At 41.2% G+C, this 16,933-nt stretch overlaps 2 protein-coding genes across 2 annotated transcripts in view; both read right to left on the bottom strand.

Annotated features, from left to right (window-relative positions):
* bms1 (BMS1 ribosome biogenesis factor) overlaps window positions 1-16,933 on the bottom strand; it is a 654,080-nt gene that overhangs the window by 379,958 nt on the left and 257,189 nt on the right. The gene's annotated exons all lie outside the window — the stretch shown is intronic.
* LOC123983051 (cytochrome P450 26A1) lies at window positions 8,640-13,230 on the bottom strand. The gene is made up of 7 exons (XM_046069168.1): window positions 12,892-13,230; window positions 12,287-12,511; window positions 11,497-11,778; window positions 10,995-11,144; window positions 10,742-10,876; window positions 9,624-9,770; window positions 8,640-9,510 (listed from the first exon to the last, which is right to left on the bottom strand). Exons 1-7 carry the CDS (start codon window positions 13,078-13,080, stop codon window positions 9,172-9,174), a joined length of 1,467 nt encoding a protein of 488 aa, XP_045925124.1. The 5' UTR covers window positions 13,081-13,230; the 3' UTR covers window positions 8,640-9,171.

Genomic DNA, 16,933 nt, shown 5'->3' with positions numbered 1-16,933 from the left:
TCCACTGCGCTGAGCACGTCCGCCTCCTCGGAGTCGGATTGCTGCAGCGTCTCCGGATCCAAAACCGCGAGCGGGAGAAGCCGAGAACGGGCTCCCGAACGAGGAAAGGAAGCGTCGGAGCCAGCGGATGAAGGTCGGGAATAAGCCTCAGCCGTCCCGAAATCCTCCGACAGATCACGCTGTGAACCCCAGGAGTGAAGCCGCCGGGCCGCCTCAGCGCCCGCAGGGCCCACACCACAGGGAAAACACATCCGGCCATCCTCGGAAAAGAGAGCCATGCTGTACCTCAGTACCCGCACGGAAAGGGCTTCGCAACGGGTGCAGGCAGCCCCCTCGAGAGCTGCCCGGGCGTGCTCCATCCCCAAACATGAGACACACATCTCATGAGAATCTCCATCCGTGATGTACCGAGGGCAAGAAAAAAACACACCTTCTGTACATCTGGTTGCCGGACATGCTGGTAGACTTCTTCTTCAGGTAAGACATACTGCTCGTAGGACTGGAGCTTTCTTCAAACAACATACAGAGCGCCTGCTGAATAGAAAAAAGCTAATGATGAGTGTGTACAGGTGTGCTTTATACTCCTCCGGTTATTCCGTCACACCTTACCGTTCTAGCAACAAGCCAATAGGATTGGAGTGATTTCATTCACATTCAGACCTGCTTCGCCTAGAAGCGTTCCCATAGTGTCGTAACCGACGCAGTTCGAGTTCCATCGAAGGGGAACTGCTTTTGTTCTGCTGAGTTATCAGAACAATGTGGTGTAAATGTCTAAGCCTACTCTGTACAAACCATGTCAGCACCATTAAGACACATAGAATAGATCAAGATGATGCTCTCATGCAAAGGTTTTCCTTTTTCCCAAGACAGAAAGATAGTTTAGTTCTCAACTAGTATTCAACATATCCTTACAACAGTTAACTATATTACATTTACATTACATTACATTTATTAATTTAGCTGACGCTTTTTAACAAAGCAGCTTACAACACTGCACCATCACCAGTATCCTATGAAAACCCAAATTCTGTCTCACATCATGGAATTCATAGAAATTTCCATTTTCAGATAAAAACAAAATAGCTATCAATTTTTGGTAAGGGTTCCACTAACACTGCTTTAAGAAACTACCCTGGTACAAATTAAACATGTACAAATTAAACCATTTGCTAACATAACGAGACATATAAGTAGCAGCATAATGTTAAACAAGCCATGGTAGCGGTTCAGTGAGACTGTTCTTGTCACAGCGTCCTTTAAGCTAAATACCTACGTCAGTATAGTAAACACATCCACGATGCTAACATGTTCACAACGCCAATGCTAAGACTACGGCTTCTGCTAACAGGACCCTATGCTTTCCTGTTGTTACAGTATCGGTGAACAGAATCATGTTTTCTGCCTGTGTGCCATTGTGAAATAAACACCTGGTGCACCTGTCACTGCCTCAAGCCCCCTGGTGTGAAAATCCATCATCTTAAATACATTCAGATCAACAACGTAACCTATTAGGACATCTAGCATTTCTATACAGTGATATTTAGATAAATGCACTACAAAGATGCAGTTCAAAGAGCCAACGCACCGCTGGTCAGCTGACAGTACCAGGAAAACAAGCCCTTGCTATCTAGGTTGTTCTCATATCTGTGGTGAAACCTGACCTGTGGGTTTCTTAGAAAGTATACAAACTTTGGCTAGCTGTTGTTGTGACACCAACCAGCTGTCAGTCTTGTAGTCTAATAAAGTTTAAAGGACCATACCAATATTTTAACTCATTTCTTCAAGTTATATATTAGTTATATTTTATATACTTACATTATCATCATGTGCTAACAGCAAGCACACATTTCCTTGGTGGTGTATTCACAGCAAATGTGACATGCAAAGATGTATGAAATACACGGGTTGTCCACGGGGGTGTCCAAATTTAACACGTGAAGATCAGTTTGCTTATTATGGGGAGTACAACACATCCTATGAGACCCTTTGTCAGTGGGAAAACATATCATGATGATGTCATCAGAGTGATCCTCACTTAAGCATGGAGACTATGAAATGTTTAACAAAAAGCCTACATTACAAAGGTGTGGAGATCAAAACACATGGTGTTTATCAGGCAGAGAAAGTAATGAAAGTTGGTTGCATTGTGGGAAATATAAGATTCTGTGTTTTTGAAGCTTGACCCATGTGAGGAACTTAAAGCCAGTATATTTTGGCCTTTGCTTCACTTTTGACCATTTTTTGTCTTGTCACTTGCCATTCACCTACATTATGGAACTGCAACACCAGTCACACCCACCAGCTAGATAACGTTATAATCTCTAACATAGTGGACTCATGGAAAAATCCATCGGTATAACTCTTTTGTCTTGACTAATTTAGTAATGACTCACCTGTATTAAACCCGATGTTTGAAGTGAATAAAATAGACTTGCCAGTCTGCTTACTGGAGTTCCACAACTAATGAAGTGATTCAAACTTTGTTATCTCCCACCAGATTTGTGTGTACAGGTGAGGTAAAGGGGGAAAGCAGGCAGTGGACCAAACCACTGTAAGGAAAAGGTAGAGGGGAAAAACTTTTTAATTTTTTTGCCCAATTTGCTTTTCTATTGCTTTACTACTTATACAATTATTTTAGGTATCAATATATTATTTAATGATATTTTTAGCGCAAAGCAACATCTAACTCCTTCCTTCTTTTTTGTCAAGCTGAAACTTAATTTTCTGTATTTCATGTTGGGTATGTTCAGTGGGAAAATGGGAAAGTTTGGAGTTCATATGTTTGAGTTTCAAAGTTCTTGAATTTCTTGCTCTTTCTTCTTCTTATGAATAGAATATGAGATTATATTTCTTCTGACATAATATCTGGATGGATTTCAGGGTTGCTGATTTGCAATGCAACAGAGTTACTGACTGGGAAGTATGCTATTTTGTAATATTCTGACAGGTCGTTGAAAAAAACAATTCAGTGTTTTTACATGAGTGTGAGTAACACTAATAATAATTTTCTTACATAGAGGTTATTTATCTATAATAAAACATTTGTTTGTTTGTATGTGATTCATTTAGCCAGTGCTTTGAACTATTCTATGACTGAAATTATGTAAAAGAATCTATCTGGTTTTATTTGGAAAATGGAGTGAAGGTGAATCATCCTGTTTTAAGTATAAATGTAGAAAAAATAAAACTACATTTTATTGTTGTGTCAGTTAAGCAGCTTTTCAGTAGCAAATAAACAGAAAAGGGCATTAGCAACCTACTGTATCTCTTTAGTTTGGAGACTGAGGATTTTGATCGAATAGACTAGCCATCATATTAACATCACAGATTATAGGTAAAAAAATAGCAAGACTGCATCAAATACAGAGGAGAGAAAGTCGATAATATTTTCAGCCATCAGGATTTACTTTGTTGTCAGTAGAGTGAAAGAGAGAAAATAGAGAAGACAAGAAGAAAAAGAGATGTAAATGCACACTAACCTCAAGAACATTTACACCAACTTCTAAAACAACAACCAGAATTATTTTCCATATTTGTTATAGTGTACAGTATTCTAGCAGTTTCCCTGGAATACAGACTTTGTACTAAGTTAGAGCCACTGTAGTGAATGCACAGAGAAAATAAATAAATAAATACACTTTGTACTTGGGGTAAAATGGTACACAGGCATTTTTTCTTAAAGGTTAGACATCTGTAATTAAAGCATATATAGAGATCTCATTTGCACCCTTGGTGCAATCACTTTAGTTTACAAAACCCAGAGCACTGAAAATATTGAAACCAAACAGAGACAAAAACTTGGAAAGCAGATCAGATTTTGTTCTCGGCTTCTCTCTCCTTTTATTTCTGTAGTTGCTAAAAGTGCTCCCCTTAATAACTACACCAGCTATTACAATGATTTACTGTGAACCATGTTCAGGCTTGAGGATCTAATTGAAAGCAAGCTAGTTTCCAACCTCTTTCAACACTGTGTTGTAAATTCACTACAATGGTCACAAATTTAGAGAAAATGGCCTTGGCCGTGCAAAGTTTCGTCTCCACTGGGTGATGGTGAACAATGGAGGGAAGGAGACGCTCTTTAGAATTAGGAGAGGAGGCAAAGTTCAGAAAAGTTCATTCACATCGTTCAAGGGCTGCACCAGCGGGGATAGGATGGCCGGACATAAAGGTGTCACCTACAATTTACTATTACAATTTGGCCATTAAGCTAAAACTCTTATCAACAGAGACTCACAGTAAGTATAAGAGTTCAGCATTTATGGATCCAATTATTTCAAGTCGCACAGTAATAAACAACAGCCAGGGACAACAGTACAATGCTAATACGTCAACGTGGAGTGGAGGGAGGCTGGGTGTAAATCAGAAGGGCACCAGAAAGAGAAACAACTTGTGAAAGAGGCCAAAGCACATGTGCCAGTAAAGCTGCCTCAGCCTGCGGAAACACTGGCATTCATTTACCAACATAAGTGAAGACTTTTATAAAGTGTTACAAAAACACAGAATGCAAATGCTTCATGTGATTCGGTGGGCCTGTCTGAGTCAAAAAGTCCAGGGCATTTTTAATTTCCAGTCCATCCCTGCACGAATTGTAGCAATGTGGTCACTGTCAATCTGCGTATACAGATCTGTAACCAGATTTCTCCCCTACCACTGACCTTATTTTGGAAACCACGGTTATGTAAGTTTTTGTACACACATTCAATGTTTTTCAGCAGATTATTTCATTAACATGGCAATCAACCTTATGGGAAAGCTAAAGACAAAAATGCTACACATGGATTTATATGAAAAAGTCAGCTCTAGCGACTAGAATGGGGTGGTGATGGCGCAATGGATAAGATGCTTGCCTTTGGTGTGAGATACCTGGGTTCAATCCCCCACTGTGAACCATCCACCATTGTGTCCCTGAGCAAGACACTTAACCCCTCGTTGCTCCAGAGGGGTGTGACCTCTGTCATGTAGCAATTGTAAGTCGCTGGATAAAAGCGTCAGCTAAATGAATAAATGTAAATGTAATGTAAATGTAGCTGAGCATAAAGACTAGAAGAAGGGGGAAACAGCTAGCCTGGCTCTGTCCAAAGTAAACAGCAAAACACCCACCAACAGCGCACTCATTAACACAATGTAAAAATGATTTTAGCTGCATGCATGAAGATTCCTTATGGTGAACATCAGCTGGTTGCAGGGACTGTGTACGGTTTCCTGAAGACTTGTCACAGTGAGGTTAGTGGTTGCCATTGTGCCTGTACAGAGACATAAACCAAAACGTGTGGCCAGGACTGTACACAGTAACCTGAACGTTTCTCTCTCACACAAAGTAGTGGGAATCTAAATCACAGCTTCAGTAACTGTCAGTCAATAAACTTCCACAAACCGTCAGTCCTATCCCATAAGGAACTCTGGGAAGTGTCTACAGAACTTTAATGGTAAATGATCATTTGGACAGTAGCACTCCACTTCACTGCTGAGATATTCAACCTTCTGGCTAGTAAAGCTGTTCACTGTCATTGTTTTGGGTTTTAGTTTTGTTATCCTGTTTTATGTTGAATGAGACCTTTCTTACGTGTTTTGTGTAACTTTACTTCCTGCCTTTGTGTGTTTACCAACCAGTTTTTATTGACTGCCCTTCCCTAATTTCACCAGTATCTAGTTATCCTCCCCTTACCAGTCTATTTAGTCTATATGTTGCTTTGTCTCAGTGCCCGTTTGTCTTTGTACAATGTGTCTAGCGTTCATGCCATTGTCCCAGTGTTTGTTTTCCCAGTGGACTTTCTTTGTTTCCCTTGGACCTTTACATACTTTGTGATTTTGATTGTTGCCTACAACTTGTCAGATTAGTTTGCCTGTTCTGACTGCTTCTCCTGAATTTGATCTGTGCCTGCCTGGCCACAATGTAAGCTGTTTGAACCTTTTGACTTTGACATAAAGGCTACATTCTCACTACTACGTTTTTGTTTTAAAACACTTCCCAGTTCCTGGCAGGAAATGACTGACAGTTGAGAGGATCAGAAGAGCAGCAGAGCCACATCACACAGAATCCTACCACTAGAAAACTTGTCCATTTACAGTTAAGACCAAATTCAGAAAAACGGAGAAGCACAAGCCAAAAATAAGAAACCAAGAGACAGGTAAAAGAGTCATGCTTAAGCTGGGATTTTTGTATGGAAACCACATTTTCTGCACTTTACATTGTAGCTCTTTTCATATTTTGAATGATGATCACTTTGGGATGCAGCTATTGCAGCCCCATATTTCTTTATGCTTTTATTAATGGATTATTTCATCATCATCTTATCTCCTACACATTCATTCTTCAAACAAAGTAGTCGAGTTAAACACTCAGATTCACACGTACACCTGTAAGAATCTCATCTCTGATGCTACTGGCCTACTTCCACTGTTCCACTGGAGGTATATACTAATTCCATGCCCTGAAACTGAACTGATCAGTATGACCTCTGTTTCACCCTCTGTCTGCTCATCTGCCAGGGTCATCAGTCCACCGCTTTGCTTTCCCTCCTTCTATGGATTCCAGATTTCTATCCTATTTTCCTTTTCTCCTCACAACTTATTGATTCTGTAAGAATAACGGACCACCCACCCCTTTTGTGTACAGAGTACAGATTCATTACCTGTCATCAACAAACTTTATCTGCTGTTTTCAAATAAACCATAGACAGCTGCTCTTTATCTCAACATTTCAAAACAGTCACACAGAGCATTAATAACTTCATTAAAACTTCAAGTTTTCATTTTATTCTATATTTGTCTGTTCTAATTCAATTCAATTCAATTTTATTTATATAGCACCAAATCACAACAACAGTTATCTCACAGCGCTTTTCATAAAAGAGCAGGTCTAGACCGTACTCTGTGATGATATTTACAGAAGCCCAACAGTTCCCACCAAGAGCAGCACTAGGCGACAGAGGCAAGGAAAAACTTCCTTTAAGAGGCAGAAACCTCGAGCAGAACCATGGCTCAGGGTGGGCGGCCATCTGCCTCGACCGGTTGGGGGTGAAGGGGGGGGTAGACAGAGAGAGGAACAGAGAGAAAGAGAGAGAGGGATAAAGTTCTAAAGTTATGATTTCAGTGGTACTACAGTAAACCTATTTATTCAAACTAAAGGATAAAAAAGTCAAAGAAATTGTTGCAGAGTGTCACAGTGATAATTATAAACGCAACTATTTAGCATTGCTCCCCATTGCTCATGGTGACAATTGTTGGGTCTATGCAAATATTATTATTAAGTGTACAGTCCAGACCTGTTCTATGTGAAAGGGGCAATGAGATCACTACTGCTATGAATTTGTGTTAAATAAATAAAATTGAAAAACATTGTTGTGCTGCACGATGAAGCAGAATCAAGACAAAAGTCTGCAGCAAGCAGTAGGCTGTAACGTATACGGTGAAATATAAAAAAATTGATTCCACAGATTCAACAGAATGAATTTAGTCTTATTTTCTTTGGTATTCGTGTCACATAGCTGACAAGTGCAGCGATGATTGCTGGGTAATATGTAAATGAATGCCCAATCTTGAGTTTCTATTTGATCATGTGAATCGGGTGAAACGCAAAATCTGACAAGTAGACTAGCAGAGCACACTTGCAAGCTAGCAGTCATGCTATTCACTCATAAAAGTTGTTTCAGAAGAGACAGGAGATAAAAGAACAAGAGGAGAGGGTCACAAAGCTCCCAAATCAGATAGTTTTGGATTTCTGAGGACATTGTCAAAGACTTTACTCAGTGCAGGCTTGTCGGATGCCTTTCAGATAGGTGAGTAACTTTACAAGTGCTTTTTCAGTGGATTTGGTGCGGCTGCCGTGCAGCTGTTTTAAAGGCTGTTATCATTCAAAGCTCTTGAACAAAAACAGAGACAGCACCCAAAAACAAGTTTGCGGCGAGTTAAATGTACACAGGGCTGGATACGATTTGCCTCTATCCTGATTCTTAATTTACTTCACTTGATGTTTATCTCAGTAAACAGTTTCCTAATGAGTTTATGGTCTCCATCACTAGTTTCAGACCTTTTTCAGTACATTAAATTATGGTCCTATTTAGAGAAAAATAGATGATCAACCAAAGTATGTACACATATGGCGCCATCATTTTATGTGGCCTGCAACTTGTCAGTACTCCCCTTCTTTTGTGTTTGCTTATCCATCTTGACAATGACACACTCCTTCCTCAGCAGATTTTTGGCACTGAGCCAAGGCATCTGGCACAAGAAACCAGAGGACAGAGGGGGATAGGTGTGGCCAGCTCAGTAAGAGACACTAGTGTCATTATAGAAAATGAACCAATAGGCTGCTTCCTCTACTTTATGGGCCGGTTGTTAGCAATAAAAAAAAACAAACAAGAAAACATTAAGCACATCGGCCCACCAGGAAAATGCCCAGTATACCAGATTACCAACATGTTGGACATTAAATTAATCTCTATCTTGATTGCCGCAAATTGCCAAAAAGCTGCATAACAGATTTTCATTGTTTTGAGCACAATGACAATAAAAATCTATTCTTTTTTCCCCCCTTACTCTCACAAAAAATGCAAATCAGTGCATTTCTCAAAAGGGTGACATATTGCAACAGGTTAGTTTAATCCTTTGATTTAAATCAAAGGACAAAACAACAAGACTCTCCGCAAACATTTTATTAAATAAAAAGCTCATACAATAGAATACAAGTCATTTAAATAAGTTGGGGTGAGATACAAAAGTTATATAAACAGACTCTACATTTCATATGTACATTATGATATAGATACACCTCTGAGCTGATTAAATGTGTTCCATTTCTGTGTATAGTGCCTCTCGTTTAGTTTGTTCATATCTTAGAAAAAAATACATATACAGTATATACAAAGCCAACATGTTAACATAACATCACATGTAAAATACATTAATTCATCTACAATATGTATAATTTAAGTCATGCCAAAAACCCACATTGACAAGCCCAAAAGATTAGAATTACAAACATTTTCTCTTCCCGTGTAAATCCGGCCTTTGATCCGTTTCTTAAGTGTTTCCAAAAACTCCCTAAGTACCTTGATTATACCGTAGTTTCCCAATGGATTTGGAGGTAAACATATGTTGTAAGAGTTTTGGGGAAACCTCACAATTCACTCTACGCTGCTTTAAGGAAACATGACCCCTCATCATTGCAATTCAGTTTTGTACATAGCTGGTAAACTTGGTTGGCAGATTGTCCACAGGATATACAGTAGGCCCTGTTTTTAAGGTGGGTAGCCCATTTAAAAGAGTCCAGTTACACTTTGTGACCACTTCCACCAGGAAGATCTTCAACAGGACCTTAGCAAACTCTTTACCCACACACATTCTGGAGCCCCCTCCAAATGGGATGTACTGGAACCTGGAGGAGTCGGCAGAGGGTTTAGTCATAAAGCGCTCCGGCTGGAAGTCTTCCTTGTTGGGGAACATCTCTGCCACATCATGGGTGTCACAGATGCTGTAGATGACGTTCCAGCCTTTGGGAATTTGGTAACCCTGATATGGGGACAGTAAATGATCAGTAACCAGACAGTTTCATACAGGTTCTCAGTTTGTCTCTACAATCTCCCAATTGCAGATTTAGTTCATAAAGGTCTTTGTTAACTTACATTGAGTTCAAAGGTCTTGAGGGCCACTCTGAAGCCTCCAGGGACAGGAGGGTTGATCCTCAGAGTCTCTTTAATGACACAGCTGGTGTATTTCAACTGCTCCAAGGACTCGATGTTCAGACTCTGGAGGTCCATTCCCTGCTCTTCCTGAAGACAGACAAACAGGCATGTGAGGAGAAGCGAAAAACGATGTGATCAAAGTGTAATGATAGTTGGTGGCGAATGGGATAGTGCAGGTTGTTTATTTCATGCACACTTATTTCAAGATACTGATTTTGTTTTACTGTAATCATTCCTATGGTTGAACAATGGGTGGTGTTACAAACTGAAAACAATCTAACCATACATCATTTTTGTACTGTAGGTTAGCTTGTTAGGTCTGCTGGCCTTCCAGGTTCAGACAAGCCTAGTTATCCAGTAACTCAAAGCACACACCAAAGCAACAAACTAGGTAAAAAATGTTTTTAATTGGTCTAAGCACATCAGGGCTGTTCATCTGACCTGGATTCACAATCTAGCTCCTGATCAGGGTTTACACACATCTTACACCATATATATTTACTGTGAAACTTCAATGTGGATTACGATCTCTTTGGCAAGTATAGGCTATACTTACTATATTAAAATACACAATAGAGTAACTATATTAGAGTAGATATCGGCAGGATACTCATAGTGACACTTCCTAGCTTTCCCCCCATGCTTTTCCACTGCATCTTCCTCAGCAGATGTAGTTTGTTCAGTTGTCACGGAGATAGCTCAGATGTCATCACTTGAGTAAAGAATGATCATTTTCTCCATGACAACTGAGCAAACTGAACATGAGATGTGGTTGAAAGCTCAGGACAAAGGCATAAGTAGACTTTGAGTTAAGACCTTTTTAGGTAAACTACTGTTTGCAAGATCAAGAGCGAGGTTTCCTGCTCATGCTTAAATATGATTGTGTATTGCATGAATCTTTTATAAAATGGTCACATGAATGAAATTAATTCAAAGTTCACCAGATTGTCTGTTATGTTGAATGTTCAGCATAAAAACTAAATTGCAGCAGCCACTAAAGGTGTTGCAAGTACAACTTAAGAGAACAACAAGAACTAAAGTTGTGCAGTGGTAATGACCTTGTCCATCAGTTCCTGCCTCAGTCTATCCACAACTTCAGGGTTCAAGCCCAGGAACATGATCAGAGAGGTGGTTGTGCTGGCAGTGGTTTCATGGCCCCCAAACAGCAGCTCTGTGGCAGACTCCTTAATGGCCTGGAAACACAAAGGTAGATACAGAATTAGTTTGGGCTCTAACCAAAGTAATGGCCTATAAGGAGGCGCTTGAGATGTTTTGTTTGTTTTTTCATATGAAATTTGACCATGTCTCTACCTGCATGCTGATTGGTTCCCCGTTCTTCTTGCTGCTGTCTATGAGCTGCTGCAGAGCATCTCTGTGTTTGGACTCCTTGCTGGACTCCTGCACCTTCTTCCTGATGTTCTCCTCTATCTTGGAGTGGATGAAATTCCTTGCCTTCAGACCCTGGAGGAAAGAAAGATCGCAGGAGGAGCAGGGATGGACAGAGGAGAGAATGAATGAAGGGCAGCAGAGACACAACAAAAGAAGATGAATTACTGACATTTCCCTCACTGGGTACATGCAGACATAACTTCATCAACCATTTCACTTTGCCTCACGTAATGTGCTTGTTCTTAGTTAAAGGACCAGAGTTTTTGAACATTTTAGATCATTTAATACAATATACATTACAGGCACCCATTGGCTTTCATTCATTTAATTACAGTATAAAATCTAGATTTTATTGCACATGTTCAAAGCTTAAAAAAAGGGGAGAGTGGCTAAGTGATGACTACTGTATGCGTTTCTCTCTTACCCTGTACAGTCCGCTGAAAGGCACATCAATGGGCAAAGAGAACAGATTCTTGATCATTTCCTCAAAAGCTTCCACAAGCTCCTGCTCGTCAATTTTGATCTGCTCCGGCTCAAAGCCCAGCAGGATCCTCATGGCTATGCGGAACATCAGCCGCTTCATCTCCGGGTAGACTAGAACACAGGAGTCCTTAGCCAGCCACTCCTTCACTGCTGCCCGCATCTCCTCCTGGATGATGGGAACGTACAGCTCCAGAGCCTCCCTGGAGAAGGCCCGCATGATGGCCTGTAGAAGGGAAGGAGGGATGGGGAGTTAGATTGTAGGATCTCTAAAGAAAATCCTAAAAGTTTATTTCTGTTGGAGAAGGTTTGACATACTGTAACTGCAGTACCTTGTGTTTTCACTTGTTTTAAGAGAGGTTGGATTTTAGGATCCAGTGATCACAAATTACTATGGCCTCTTATTTGTTCAGTAACTAATTGTCAGACACAGTATTGATAAAACTAATTATTTAATGAATGAACCCTTTTGTCAGTTATTGTGCTCCCTTATTCAGACTAAGCAAGATCAAGCAAGCAAGAGGAAAGATTTACTCTTGCTCTTTATTTTTCTGATAAATATGCCATCAAATCTAAGTTTACTTAAAGCAGACTACAGTGCCATAGGCTGGCATGCATCTAATGTGCCAATAACAGATAAAAGGTAATTGATTTTAAAATGTACTGACCAAATTACTCAAAAGTAGCTTCTTTCCCATCCCACTGAGAGGGTTTCAACTTAAATCCGAACTTACCTTTTTCTTGGTCTTGTGCTGGGTTCCGTGCACGTTAGACAGTGTGTCCGAGCCCAGGATGGTGCGCACAGAAGCGGGCCACTGCACGGACACGAGCCTGTGTTCCCCCAGCAGAATCTGCTTGACATTATCCGCTCCAGTGACGCGCACCGTGGGGTTCCCGAAGAGGTGTGTGCGGTAGATGTAACCGTACTTCTGCCGCTTCATCCGCAGAAACTTTCTCCTCTACAAACACAGACACGCAAAACATTACTAAATAAACAAACACCGATACAGCTCTGCATAACACAGAGTCCACTACAATCCTAATCAATATATAGATAGGCTACTATGTTTGAAATTAACCAGTAGGCCTACTACTACACACTATTATAATGGCAGACTTAACTTAAAACTGCATATTTACTTCAATTGAATACCATCTTTAACCCTATAGGTGCCATAAGAAAGCGCACAAAGTTTAAATCAGTGGTATTTGTTTACCAAGATGAAAACAGGTAAAAGCCATAAAAAAAGTTTTAATCACATTTTCTAGTTTTCTGGAACATCCTTATCCACGTGTGGACATTATGAATCATGAAGTGTTTCCGCAGCCATGCTTTTACCTGGAGGATGAGCTGCAGCGTCTCTCCAATGAAAGGTAAGCCCATGGATCCGGGGGGAAGCGGGCTGGGACAGCTCCGGTCTCTGCTTCGAATCATGTAAACCTCCCAGAGCTTCAGCGTGACCAGAAACAACAGAATCGGAAGCACGATGGTGCACAGAAAGGTGGCCAGCAGTGTGCTCAGAGCCATGTTGCAGCGGCTTCTGTGACAAACAGTATCTGGTTGGAGAAGTGATGCAGTTCAGGTGAAGCTCTGTCAGCTACGGAGTCTCAGGGCGGCTCATCCAGCGCTTTTATAGGCTGCCAGGACTGCGGGCAGCCTGTTACCTTCTCCTCCCTCAGATAAATTAGTTCACTCAAAGTTCATCTTTAATTGTGGGTGTCGTTCGGCCCCGCCCCCGGCCTGTAGCCTACTGGATGACTTGCCTCACCATTTGTTCCAGGGGCCGCATCTTTAATCCCTACCTCCTGTTGCACGCAGACAATCCGCGCGGATTTCACTGAGAAAAGGTGAGGATTCCTTCAGAGACAATGGAAGCGCGTCCCGAGACGCCTTTGTTGCCAATAAGGCAGCTAGTTTACACACTCATTACCTTGGTTTAAGCCCCGTTTGTAGGATCTGTAATCATGCCTGCAGGGCGGCCTGCATTCAAGAGCAAAAAGCTTTTAAGCAGCACATTTCAACTGCTTCAGTAAATGGAAAAGAACAGAAGAATTCCCTAATCCCCTTTCCCGTGGGTCTCACTGATGCCATTCAAAGTTAACCCTACTTTTTATTTAATTGTAGTTCATTGTAGGCTATATGCTGCCTGCACGCAATTTCACCTTTTATAATTTGATTTGGATGCACCCTACTGTTTGCACATTTTCTTTTCACAGATTTCCCCACGTGACTGTAATTATCCTAACCATTAGCCCGATCCTTCCCTCTTGCCTTCATGATCTGATCAGTGCGGCAAGGAGCTGACTATGAGAGATGAAATAATGACTAACACCCATCTGGAAAGAAGCTGCCCTCTGCTTGACTCTCAGTTTCTATCAGTCTGCTTACAGAGGGAGCCGCTTCCTAATCTAGAAAAGACTTTAACCTGCTCTCTCCGCCCCGTGTGTGTGTGTGTGTGTGTGTGTGTGTGTGTTATAAAAATGATATCTCTCTCAGCGGGTTCACACTTGGGTCAGCAGAGACAAGCAGAGGGACGGGCGCACATGTGCATGCACACGCGAGGTTGTCCCCGGGCTACGCCGTATGAAAAATAAACACAGAGCAGGCCCTCAGAAGCCGAGGCACCGCATCCGCACTGCCTCTGTGTGAGGGTGGAACATATCAATATTCATGCGCACCAGTGGGCCTAACTCAGACGCCTACTTGACTGCCTAACCTGTCCTCCACCTAAGCTAGTTTACTTAGTTCGGTGTAGAAGCAGGGGGTGGTGTGGGGTGAAGATACAATATTCAGGTGCGCTGCCACACCTGACACTTAATCCCTTGATGCAAGTTGGAAAAGAGGCTATATGATGAGCCCTGAAAACCAGACGTCTCCTTCATAAAAAAGATTTAAAACTGTATCACCAGACTGATGTGGGTAGAGCTCTGAATAGTTGTACTGTCAGGGGCGTAGCACAAAAATCTGGACCCTGTACATAAGCATTCTCTATGGGCCCCTCACTCAGAAATTGTAATATATTACTAGTTACTTATTACTCCTTAAAACAGTAATATTATTACTTTACTTATTACTGGGTGATAAAAGTAACTAGTTATGTTACTACATTACTTTCCAGTGTTTCCCACAGAATAAAGGGGAGGTTGTGCATGAGAGAGAGAGAGAAAGAGGGAGCGAGCAATCGAGAGGAGGTGGTGCTGGGAATATATGCTCCTCAATAAAGCTCCTCAATCAAATATGATTTTAAATGCGCCTAGTAAAAGAATTTTGGAAAATCAACGTGTGGAGGTCAGTGTTGATAATTATCCAAATTATAGGCTAATTATGGGAAACACTGCTTTCACTTCCACCCCCTTCACCCCCAAACAAAGCAGCCTCTCGCGACGTTTTAACTAATATCATATTCATAACAGCAGCAAGGAGTGTGTTTTTTACAAAGCATATAGCCTAACGTTTCTTAACGGCACCGGCTGAAATAAAAAAAATAAAGCAAGTAAATCCTGACTTTTAAACAGCTGTTCTTCACATGTAGCTTGTTTATAAGAGCAGTTACAAAACGTTACATTAACGCCACTCTCTCCTGACGAGTCCAGCATAAGTGTCAGTTGCTGCCAGAGTTTTTTTCTGTAAGTTTCACGTTGCTGTGCTATTTCAGCAGATGCTTCATTAAATCAGATGTAGAAATGTTCGCGGCTGAAAGCTTTTTGCTGGTCGCACAGAGTTTACAATAGACGACAATGTTCTTTGCATCTTAGACTGTGACACAATAATGGCAGAAGCTACTTACAGCTGTGGAAAGAACGCCTCTCTCCCTCGTTCTCCTTTCTTCCTTTAGTTTTTGGCTATCAGCAGACTTGAACAACAGAAGGTCAGGTGCCGCTGAGCTGCTGCACAGTCCTGGATTCACATCAAGGATGGTGCGTTCAGTAACGAGCAACGCAGCGTTGCTTGCTTTAGTAACTGTAATAATATTACTTTTTTAGAAAAGTAATTAGTAACACTAATAGTTACTGAGAAAAGTAATATTATTACAGTAACTTTGTTTATTACAGTTACTGTAATAAACATGAGGGCCCTGTATACTCAGTCCCCCTTTCAGTCCTACCCCATACTGTAGCAGCCTGGTGTCTTTTCAGGTGATGTGATGATGGTAAACACTGAATGGCACTGCGCTCTGGCGCTGCACTTCTCAGAGGCTACGGATTTATCAACATATCAGTCCTGCTGCCTTCAGGTGCTTCAGGGATTTCATGTACTGCAGGGGAAGCTTTTCATTCCATATAAAGCAGCTGTAGACCGCGGATACTGTAAGAACCACACACATTCATTCTTAGATCAATGCAGATTGATTTCCTGCTTTTCAGTGCCGAGATTTGGTTGGAATAAATGATTTATATTTGAGCATGAATCCATTGTTGTAGCACGTCTGCAGCATGAGAATAAACTACTATCATCCTTTTTATGCTCACAACGAGCTGGAATCCAGTCTGGAGCATGAAATGGGGATCTATGGTAGGCTCTACTGGGTGAAAACAGCACTACAACACATTAACTAGCTAGTTAACAGAAAATTCATTATAGTTTAGCTATAGGCCTGCTATACTCCTCTATTACACAATAAAAGCAACATGTGCAATAATGACAAAGGCTACAGAACAAGAGGTCAGTCTCTTTGTCTCTCTCTCTCTCTCTCTGGATAGCCATCAACTTCACACAACCCTGCACTGTTAGGCCACGCTAGACACGACAGTTACGTGTAACTAGAAATGTCCGGTTGTAGACGTGGCATAAGCACACATACCGCCTCGGGATTTTAACAACCTGGGGGAGTTTACATTCTACAATTAATAACATTGTGGGTATTATTTAAGACTGATAATCAGTGACTGATCCATCATGTCAGATCATATTGTGCTTTATTGCTAGCCTACATATTCCCAAGCAATGTTTCAATTAAAAAAACAACTTGCAGATAATATTATCGAACTGATAACTAAATAAATCATTTAAAAATCAGACTTTCTTTTGAGTATCCACACTTGAAGGGAATGGAGGGGGTTGGGCGTTTGTCTAATGACCCCAGTACTTTTAAAAAACCAATGAACACAACATCAGCCACAGCATTACTGCACAAATCCTTGTTTACTCTCTGTTCAGACAGATGACAGGTGATGCATCTTCGGGGTGAATGGGTTTCCAGCTGTCATGCTGTAGCTGGTGAGTTTTTCTCATCACAATGTGATTGTGTGAAACAGGATTCTGCTGTTCAGGTGTGATACAGCAGGCAGAAGGAGGGGGCGGGTGGGTGAAGGGAAGTTCAAGTGTAGCGAGTGATTAGAGGGTCTACATCTCACCATGCTGCTCCACAAACTCACTGTAA

Source organism: Micropterus dolomieu, linkage group LG14 (assembly GCF_021292245.1).
Source record: "Micropterus dolomieu isolate WLL.071019.BEF.003 ecotype Adirondacks linkage group LG14, ASM2129224v1, whole genome shotgun sequence".
Lineage (NCBI taxonomy): Eukaryota > Metazoa > Chordata > Actinopteri > Centrarchiformes > Centrarchidae > Micropterus > Micropterus dolomieu.
The sequence above is the reverse complement of the archived record's forward strand: the minus strand, read 5'-3'. Positions and strand labels throughout refer to the sequence as shown.

Coding starts and splice junctions, on each gene's coding strand:
- LOC123983051 (XM_046069168.1), bottom strand. CDS start 13,080: ATGGCTCTGAGCACACTGCTGGCCACCTTTCTGTGCACCATCGTGCTT. Junction 11,779..12,286: donor AGCACAAGACCAAGAAAAAG/GTAAGTTCGGAT, acceptor TCCCTTCTACAG/GCCATCATGCGGGCCTTCTC. Junction 9,771..10,741: donor GGCAGGAACTGATGGACAAG/GTCATTACCACT, acceptor GTCTGTCTTCAG/GAAGAGCAGGGAATGGACCT.